Raw genomic sequence first — 10,218 nt, 5'->3', positions numbered from 1 at the left:
CTCAACATGTTGCCTGTTTAAGGTTTATATTGTGTTGATATGTTTTGAATCAATCTGGACACATTATTAATTAGGGCTGCAACAATTAGTCGACATAATCAACAATGTCGACACGGAATTTTCTTTTTTAAATTGACGTGTCATTAATGTGTAATAGAGTGAACTACACTGTGGGACAGGTAATGGGCTCACACAGGCAGCTCGACCTCTGTGTCTCCAAAAATGTTAGTACACCAGATAAGAGACAAGACAACACTTATACTCACTGTACATCTTCAGCTCATTATACATTTAAAACATCATCTGAGCATTTAAATCACACATACAGAACTTCCTTCAGCTGTCTTTGTAGTGATATACCGCAAACTGCAGCCAGGGTTGCCAGGTCCATCAAAAAAAAATCCTGCCCCTGCTCTGTCTAAAACCCACCTGTCAGAAGCCTCAACTAGCCAAATATTAAGGTTGAAAACCGTAAACTTGACAACATGGGTTACAGATGCGATTCAAGAGCACAAAACACAGGGAAATATCAATACTCAATAAAGTGAATACTAATCAAAAGAAAAATAATATAGAAATAATTAAGTATTACTAAGTACTAAAGTACTAAGTACTAAAGTATTATTAATATTAAAAAAACATCCTTACAATAGAAGAGATTGATTATTTTTCTATCACATGTTCAAATTCAAAGTAATATTTTCTCTGAATATTTGTTTGTTGAATATATGTCAATTGTAGACATATTTAAGTAATATCCCTTGAAATTACATCAAGCGTGTGTGAAAGTCTCCTATAATATGGTTTGTAAATTTTATATAGGTACATCAACTATCAAAATGTTCTGTCCAAAAGCTAGGGTCTAGGGTCAGCAACAGGCAAGATCTGTAACAAAAGGTTCATGCAAAGCAAAAGGTGGTAAAGAATTCAAGAATGGTGAGAAAGTCTAGGTCTAAAACACGTCAGGGTAATAATGGAGGGTAAAGCAGAATCGTGGTCAAATATACAAAAGTCACAAAGATACACAGAGAAAACTATGGACAAGCTAACCATTTTGAATAGATGGACGGCAGTGAGTGTGTGAAGTGCAGGGGTATACAGTATATAGGGAGGTGAACAGGTGAAATCAGTACAAGCAGCAAAAGAAAGGGTTTTTTTGCAGTGTAATAAAACTCTAAGTTGTAACTCTAACAGTTAAATGTTGTATTTGTATTGATGAAGCATGAATGTGAAGTATAAATACAGAAAATACACAGTTTTCTTCATTTTTTTTGTAAAGATTAATTATTTATTGTTTATCCGCTACAGGTAGGTGATATGGCCCTAAAATAATATCCTGATATTTTAGGGTATTTTTGCGAGAACTATATTATTAGATATATATAAAAAAAACACTGAAAAATAGGGCTGCAATAACTAATCAATTAAATCAATTAAATAAATAGTTGGCAACTGATTTGATAATTGATTAATCTACTATTTTCTGTAATGAGAGGCTTAACAAACGTATGGAAGCACTTTATTATTATTTTTTCAATTTTGCAGATTTAGATCTCACTCACTTTTAGTGAACAAGTTAGTTTTAGCATTTTACCTTCCACCTTAGTAATGTAGCAATAATAATAATAATGTTTATTGCATGCATATAAACAACTACACAAAAAGACCCTTAAATCTTCACAGTAAATATCAAACTAATATAAAATAGACTTAACTGAAAAAGCGCTCAGTAAAAAAAAAACTGCAATTATTATGGATTTATTTTTGATCACATTATTACTGCATCAAAATACATAGTGTGCCGTATGATATTGCACAGCATTATTTACAAAACTCAGTATAAATAAAGCTCCACAAAAATTGATCTGAAATTAATAATTTATATACTCAAAATACTCTTTGAATTGAAATATATGTCAAGATAACGGCACTCTTGTCTTGTCTTATTAACTGCTGGAGGAGGAGGAGAACTGGTGGGAATCAGAGACCATCTCCAGATTCTTCAGATCAGAGTGTTGGATGCTCAGTTTCCACAAGCTAGTTGTATTTTTAGAGCCTTGGTGACGCCAGAAGGCAGCCAACTGTCCAACTGTGATGTTTTGAAGATTTTTCTTGTACTGTATGTGAGCAGAAAACACCGGTAGCTCTGGGTCTTTTAAAGTTGTTTTGCCCCAGTAATGGAAATGGATATATTTATGAAACATTACCTGATATATGTAGGTCATATAGAACTATTTGAGCTATTCAGCTGGAGTATTTTCTGATTTTCTCCATCTTTGATGTTGGATGATTCAGGCTGTCGGATTGTGTGTCACTTTATATTTATACCTCAGTAAGTAAAAGAGGAAGTTGTAATTCCCCACTGAAAAAATCCCACAGACTTACAACTAAATATACTATATTATAAACTATATAAGCACTACATAAACAGATCAGCCATAACATTAAAACCACTGACGTGACGTCACATGATAAGACTGTTTATCTGGTTCCAGTGGCATGTATTAAGAGGTGGATATATTAGTGAACAATAATGCACTACTTCACAACTACTTCACAATAAGGAAACCTGCATAAAACCACTCCCACCAGAGCCCCACCCACTATTTCAGTTAAAGAAACATTATTTAAGTCATTTTGAATAAGAACCTCAGAAAGTACACAGCAAAATTAGCCATCAGACTTCAACTGAAGGAGCAATATGCATAAGCATCAATGAGTTTTGTCCACCTATGTTGAGACAGCCAGCTCAAATCTGATTTTTGGAATATGTAGATTGCATCAAGCTTGATTTTGATAGTCTGGACAGCCAGAAACCACATTTTTGTAAATCTAACCCAAATCACACTATGAGGTGGTTTAAAATGCTGATTACAATTAAATTTGAACAGCAGTGATGTTGGCGATTACATGGTTGTGGGAGGAATGTGGTTGAGTGGATTATAATGTGGGCTTGGGTGGATTACAGAGTAGTTTGTGGGTGGATTGCAGAGTTGTGGGTGGGTTGATGGGTGTATATTACAAAGTTGTGGGTGAATTTTTGGGTTGTGGGTGAGTGGATTACAGAGTTGTCGGTGGATTACAGGGTTGTGGGTGGGTGGATTACAGGGTTATTAATGAGTGGGTGGATTACAGGGTTGTGGATGGATTAGAGGGTTGTGGGTGGGTGGATTACAGAGTTTCTAATGGGTGGATTGCAGGGTGGTGAGTGGGTGGATTACAGGGTTGTGGGTGGGTGGATTGCAGGGTGGTGAGTGGGTGGATTACAGGGTTGTGGGTGGGTGGATTGCAGGGTGGTGAGTGGGTGGATTACAGGGTGGTGAGTGGGTGGATTTTAGGGTGGTGAGTGGGTGGATTGCAGGGTGGTGAGTGGGTGGATTACAGGGTGGTGGGTGGGTGGATTGCAGGGTGGTGAGTGGGTGGATTACAGGGTGGTGAGTGGGTGGATTTTAGGGTGGTGAGTGGGTGGATTACAGGGTTGTGGGTGGGTGGATTACAGGGTTGTGGGTGGGTGGATTACAGGGTGGTGGGTGGGTGGATTGCAGGGTGGTGAGTGGGTGGATTACAGGGTGGTGAGTGGGTGGATTGCAGGGTGGTGAGTGGGTGGATTACAGGGTGGTGGGTGGGTGGATTGCAGGGTGGTGAGTGGGTGGATTACAGGGTGGTGAGTGGGTGGATTGCAGGGTGGTGAGTGGGTGGATTGCAGGGTGGTGAGTGGGTGGATTACAGGGTTGTGGGTGGGTGGATTACAGGGTTGTGGGTGGGTGGATTACAGGGTTGTGGGTGGGTGGATTACAGGGTGGTGAGTGGGTGGATTACAGGGTTGTGGGTGGGTGGATTACAGGGTGGTGAGTGGGTGGATTACAGGGTTGTGGGTGGGTGGATTGCAGGGTGGTGAGTGGGTGGATTACAGGGTGGTGAGTGGGTGGATTACAGGGTGGTGGGTGGGTGGATTGCAGGGTGGTGAGTGGGTGGATTACAGGGTGGTGAGTGGGTGGATTACAGGGTGGTGAGTGGGTGGATTACAGGGTGGTGGGTGGGTGGATTGCAGGGTGGTGAGTGGGTGGATTACAGGGTGGTGAGTGGGTGGATTACAGGGTGGTGAGTGGGTGGATTACAGGGTGGTGGGTGGGTGGATTGCAGGGTGGTGAGTGGATTGATTACAGGGTGGTGGGTGGGTGGATTGCAGGGTGGTGGGTGGGTTGATGGGTGTATATTACAAAGTTGTGGGTGAATTTTTGGGTTGTGGGTGAGTGGATTACAGAGTTGTCGGTGGATTACAGGGTTGTGGGTGGGTGGATTACAGGGTTGTGGGTGGGTGGATTACAGGGTTATTAATGAGTGGGTGGATTACAGGGTTGTGGATGGATTAGAGGGTTGTGGGTGGGTGGATTACAGAGTTTCTAATGGGTGGATTGCAGGGTGGTGAGTGGGTGGATTACAGGGTTGTGGGTGGGTGGATTGCAGGGTGGTGAGTGGGTGGATTACAGGGTGGTGAGTGGGTGGATTTTAGGGTGGTGAGTGGGTGGATTGCAGGGTGGTGAGTGGGTGGATTACAGGGTGGTGAGTGGGTGGATTTTAGGGTGGTGAGTGGGTGGATTACAGGGTGGTGAGTGGGTGGATTTTAGGGTGGTGAGTGGGTGGATTACAGGGTGGTGAGTGGGTGGATTGCAGGGTGGTGAGTGGGTGGATTACAGGGTGGTGAGTGGGTGGATTTTAGGGTGGTGAGTGGGTGGATTACAGGGTGGTGAGTGGGTGGATTGCAGGGTGGTGAGTGGGTGGATTACAGGGTTGTGGGTGGGTGGATTACAGGGTTGTGGGTGGGTGGATTACAGGGTGGTGAGTGGGTGGATTACAGGGTGGTGAGTGGGTGGATTACAGGGTGGTGAGTGGGTGGATTACAGGGTGGTGAGTGGGTGGATTTTAGGGTGGTGAGTGGGTGGATTACAGGGTGGTGAGTGGGTGGATTACAGGGTGGTGAGTGGGTGGATTACAGGGTGGTGAGTGGGTGGATTACAGGGTGGTGAGTGGGTGGATTACAGGGTGGTGAGTGGGTGGATTTTAGGGTGGTGAGTGGGTGGATTACAGGGTGGTGAGTGGGTGGATTGCAGGGTGGTGAGTGGGTGGATTACAGGGTTGTGGGTGGGTGGATTACAGGGTTGTGGGTGGGTGGATTACAGGGTGGTGAGTGGGTGGATTACAGGGTGGTGAGTGGGTGGATTTTAGGGTGGTGAGTGGGTGGATTACAGGGTGGTGCACTGGGTGGATTACAGGGTTTCAACCCTTTATTATCTATTTATTCAGACCGTGTGATTTAGGGTGGAGAGGTGGATTACAGGGTGAGTGAGTGGATTGGTGTGATTCAACCCGGTGGATTACTATGATCGGTGAGTGGGTGATTACAGGGTGGTGAGTGGTGGATTACCCGGTGGTGAGTGGGTGGATTACAGGGTGGTGAGTGGGTGGATTACAGGGTGGTGAGTTGGTGATTACCAGGGTGGTGAGTGGGTGGATTACCGGGTGGTGAGCTTGTGTATCCGGTAGTATCGATGTAGTTCAACCCTGTATTATCTAGTTATTCAACCCTGTATTTGGTGGATTGCAGATCGTGAGTGATCTATTACATCGATTACAGGGGGTTTTGGTGTATGGTACTGTTGTACATGTCCAGCACTCTGTCACAGTGCCATCTGCTGGTGAAGGGCATTAAGAGCATAGTGTTTCAGAGTGTTTTGCTTGTATGCTCTAAGCTCTCTCCAGCTGTATGTAAATAATATTGTATTGAGACATCAGTTAAAATGTTTAATGATAATATTGTCTTAATTTACGATTGGTCGAGAATTGGTTCTGTAGGTACCATGGTTCTGTAACCTTAAGTGTTACCAGTATAAGAGCTGTTGAGGAACTTTGGGTTGCCAGTGTTTCTTCATTGTATTCCTCTTTGTTTCCTTCAGGAGCTTTTTGCTAGAATTTGCCCTGATGGGAGAAACTCAGGAGAGGGAGCGAGTTCTGGCTCATTTCTCACGACGGTACCTGCAGTGCAACCCCATGCTCCTGCTGTCTGAGGGTACGTCTCTGAGAGAAAGAGAGAGAGAGAGTGGTAAACCATTATATTAAATTCAGTGTTATTAAAACGTGTTAAACAAACCAGAATGTTTCATATTTTAGATTCTTCAAAGTAGAACTTCTAGTTTAGATGACAGATTTGCACATATTGGAATTTTCTTAGTCAGCTTTATGAGGTAGAGTCACCCAAAATGACTTTCAGTTAACAGCTGTGTTAATTAAATTTTTGCTCTCTTAATGTGTTTGAGAGCATCAGTTATAAAGTAGTGAAGAGGTAGAGTTGGTGTACAGTGAATAGCTCTATTTAAGTAATGTTCTAATCTATATAACTAATCAGTAAGTAATCAGTAAGTAAAGAAATACTTTAATCAATTTAAGAATAAATAAAAGTATACTCAAGTGCAGTTTCAAAGACCATCAAAAACACTATGATGAAACTGTCTCTGATCAGAACAACCTCAGGAAAGGAAGAGCAAGAGTTAGCTCTGTTTTACATGATAAGCTCATCAGAGTTACCAGTCTCAGAAACCAGTATTTTGGTTTGTTTAACACTTTTAAGTTACTACATGATTTCATATAAGTTCCTCCATAGTCTGGATGACCTCAGTATTCATTTATGATGTGGGACAAAAATAAAAAAATAAAAAACTTTGAATGAGAAGGTGTGTCCTAATGTTTATGTGATACTGTATATTAAAGCAGCAGTCCTATTTTTTAATAATTTTCAGTCTTAAACTGAAAGCGGTAGTATTTGGTGAGAGTTGATGAGGGGAAAAATATTCCAATAAATTATTTTTGATACATCCAAGCAATACTAAATATAATCATGCTAAATACATTTTTATAGTTACCTGAGCAACCACGGCACTGATACAGGAGATTCTGCGAGCATGAAGATATTAGTATGGCAATCTCTGTCATCCTATCTTTAGTCTCACATCCTTAAACCAAAAAAACACAGAATTCGGACGGACGAGAGCTGGCGAGCTGAAAAACATACTCCCCTGCATGTTCCATGCAGTTACACAATCTCACCAGAGAGGTCTCTAAAACCCCAAAACTTACACTCTCTCCCTTTAAAGCTGCTGTCTGTAAGTTTTGGGATTTGAGGGATTTAGCGCCTCTCTGGTGAGAATGGGTAATTGCACCGAGCATGCGGAAGAATCATTTTAAACTGGATAGGGTTGATGCGGTCTCCTTTCAGAGCGGATGAATCCGAGTCCAGGTTATGTTCAGCCAGACAGAGAGAGAGAGCGCTCAGTCAGAAACTGCTGAGGGAAATATCTTTAAAGGATGTAAGAAAGGTATTATATATACGGTTGTCAGTTTTGTCAGTATTAATATTGTATCTTAGTTAAAAATATTATTAATTCATATAATTATTTAAATTTATTTAAATTTTTAGTTTAGGGTAAAATAATTTGTAATGCAGGTTAATGTAAATAAATTGCAGAGTGAAATAGTATTCTGTGTTGTGAAGCATATTTTGTGCATTATAGATTGTACTTTTAAACCCCTTTAAACCCCCTTTAAGTCTCCATTGCTCCACCAGCCGCTTGCATTCAGTAAAACTGAGCCGGATCCTCTTTTAGAGGCTATTTTAAAAATAAAAATATAATAAATATGAAATATTGAAACATACATATTTTTTGTACAAATCTATAGGTTTAAGGGTGTTTTCATTTGTGTAGTAAAACTTTTGCCTGTTATTCGTATTACTATCTTCATCTTTATGCTTGGGTTTCACTTTGTTGTTACAGACAGTGTCCACACACTGACCTGCGCCCTGATGCTGCTCAACACGGACCTGCACGGCCAGGTAGGCATGATGTTGTGGGGTGTGTGTGTGTGTGTGTGTGTGTGTGAGGAGAAATGTAATATTAGAACCATTTCTCAACATAAAGAGAGTACATCTCACCACAGGTGCCTTTATTATGGAAATTCATCCTGCTGTCAGTTCTGTGTTTTATGTTTTATATTAGATCGTACTAATTCAGCGTTTGGTTAAAAGAAGAGTTTTACATTAAGATTCAACCTTGACAATCCTTTCTTGTTCTTGCCCTCTTCTAATCTTTCTTTCTCACTTGCGGACACACACACACACACACACACACACTCTTACTCAGCCGTGTGGAGCATTCCCTGCTGAGGTCGTGTGCTGTGAAGTGCTGGAATCAATTTGTTATAATGGCTCGCTGCTGTCTGTGTGGATCAGAGAGCACCCCCTGCTTCAATCCACCCAATAAAAGCCCTCTCTATAAATACCACCTGTAAGCCCACCTTACACCTCTTTACTAATGAAATGAAGACATCATATATATGTAGGGCTGTGTGTTGGCAGGAACCGGCTAGTACAATACAATCTATTCAATCTATAGTACAGTATAGTATAGTATATACAATAAGCAAGGCAATAGTGTTGGCAGTTTTAATCAAATCAGATGGTGGCATGAATCTCAGGCTTATTTGTAACATCTATATTAAATTCATCATTAGCTTCTAAAAAGAGATATTGATTAAGAGATGCTATGGGACCCTTTAAGTGGGAATGGGCGTGTGCATCTACAGTGCCCTTAAAAAGTATTTGTTTTTGTAAAAGTAAAAACAAAAGTAAAAACAAAAAAAGCTGTTTTTAAACAATAATTTTATTTATAAAGAAAAAGCCATCCAAACAAACCTGGCCCTGTGAAAAAGTAATTGTCTAACAACATGAAGCACACATTATGCCCAAATCTGAAGAAATCCATTAACAGAAGAGAAAACAAAGTATTTGACATTTTATAGTCAGTGAGAGCTATTATTCACAAATGAAAAGAAAAGAAAAGAAAATCATACTGAATGTAAAACATGGTGGTGGTAGTGTGATGGTCTGGGGCTGCTTTGCTGCTTTAGGGCCTGAACAACTTGCTATAACTGATGGAACCAGGAATTCTGATTCTGATTCTGCCTGAGCTTGAGGTCATGAACAGATGGCCGGATATTCTCATTTATGATTTCATTATTATTATCATAAATCATTCTCATTTATGATTTTTTGAATCATAAATGAGAATATCCGGCCATCTGTTCATGACCTCAAGCTCAGGCAGACTTGGGTTCTGCAGCAGGACAATGATCCAAAACACACAGTGGTGCAAGTGAATGATTTAAAAAAAAAAAAAAGTTTTGAAGTGGCCAAGTCAAAGTCTGAGGTGGACCACAAAAAGTTATAAGATTTAGGGTGAAAACACTTTTTCACACAGGGCCAATTTAGTTTGGATAGATTATTTCTCTTAATAAATAAAATTATAATTAAAAAAAATGCTATGCAATGATTTGGGTTATCATTGTTTGGAATTCTGAAAAATGTATTGTGATAAAAAAGGAAAACTAAATAAATCTGAGAGGGGCAAATACATTTTTACAGCAATGTGGTCTTTCTACCTTATAACTGTTCTGGAGGATTCCAGACCAATGAAACCTAAAGAACTGTGGTTCTGGTGATGCTCTGCAGGTAATCAAAGGGTACATTAATTCCATCAGCATCTCTTTCTGCTGAGCACACCTCCTACAGTCTACATGCAGAACGCCCTTATTCATCAGAGCTCCAGACTGCAGGAGAGAGTGACCCCCATCACAGAGAGTAAAATAGCAAGAGAGAGGAACATCAAGAGATGATGCGAGATATTTTCTGTCTCTCTGTATTTTACTTACAGCAACATTTACTTAACATGTTTACTTTAAATGATCAGCTTCAGAATTGTGCTGATGCTTCACTCACTGTAATCAGGAGTATAGAGTCTGTGTTTAGAGGAGTATAGATTAGTGTGTGTAAAACTGTGTAATCCAAGTCTTATAATTATAAACACCTTAGTCCATTTGTTCTTTCAACTTGATATTTATCATCTCTCAGCTTGTTCAGAAATGCATGCAAAGGTATCTTACCTGAGGGCCAAATTGCTAATTCAACTTCCCAAATGTAGAGGAAGCCCCTATGCCAAGTTATCATAAGTCTTACTGTCATAAGTCATAAAATACTTCCTTAAATGTCTCTAATTCATTTTTCTTAAATAAAATATTGCAATACTCTTTTGTATATTTTGTATATTTGTATGTTTTATTACTAACTTATTATTAGTTGGAGTTGAGGTGGTGTGGTGATCATCCAATATC

The 10,218-nt window shown here is 40.2% G+C and overlaps 1 protein-coding gene across 3 annotated transcripts in view; it reads left to right on the top strand.

Annotated features, from left to right (window-relative positions):
• The first annotated feature begins 5,741 nt into the window (after nucleotides 1-5,741).
• Nucleotides 5,742-10,218, top strand: part of LOC125780413 (PH and SEC7 domain-containing protein 1) — a 70,384-nt gene continuing 65,907 nt past the window's right edge. The window contains exons 1-2 of one of the 3 annotated variants that reach the window (XM_049473895.1): nucleotides 5,742-6,100; nucleotides 7,827-7,885. In XM_049473895.1, the coding sequence (XP_049329852.1) occupies nucleotides 5,980-6,100; nucleotides 7,827-7,885 (180 nt within the window). In that variant the 5' untranslated portion in view covers nucleotides 5,742-5,979. The remainder of the gene's footprint in view (nucleotides 6,101-7,826; nucleotides 7,886-10,218) is intronic. The other 2 variants (XM_049473892.1, XM_049473893.1) reach the window with 2 other exon arrangements.

The sequence above is a fragment of the Astyanax mexicanus genome, unplaced genomic scaffold (assembly GCF_023375975.1).
Source record: "Astyanax mexicanus isolate ESR-SI-001 unplaced genomic scaffold, AstMex3_surface scaffold_47, whole genome shotgun sequence".
Lineage (NCBI taxonomy): Eukaryota > Metazoa > Chordata > Actinopteri > Characiformes > Acestrorhamphidae > Astyanax > Astyanax mexicanus.
This window is presented reverse-complemented; position numbering and strand designations above follow the sequence as displayed.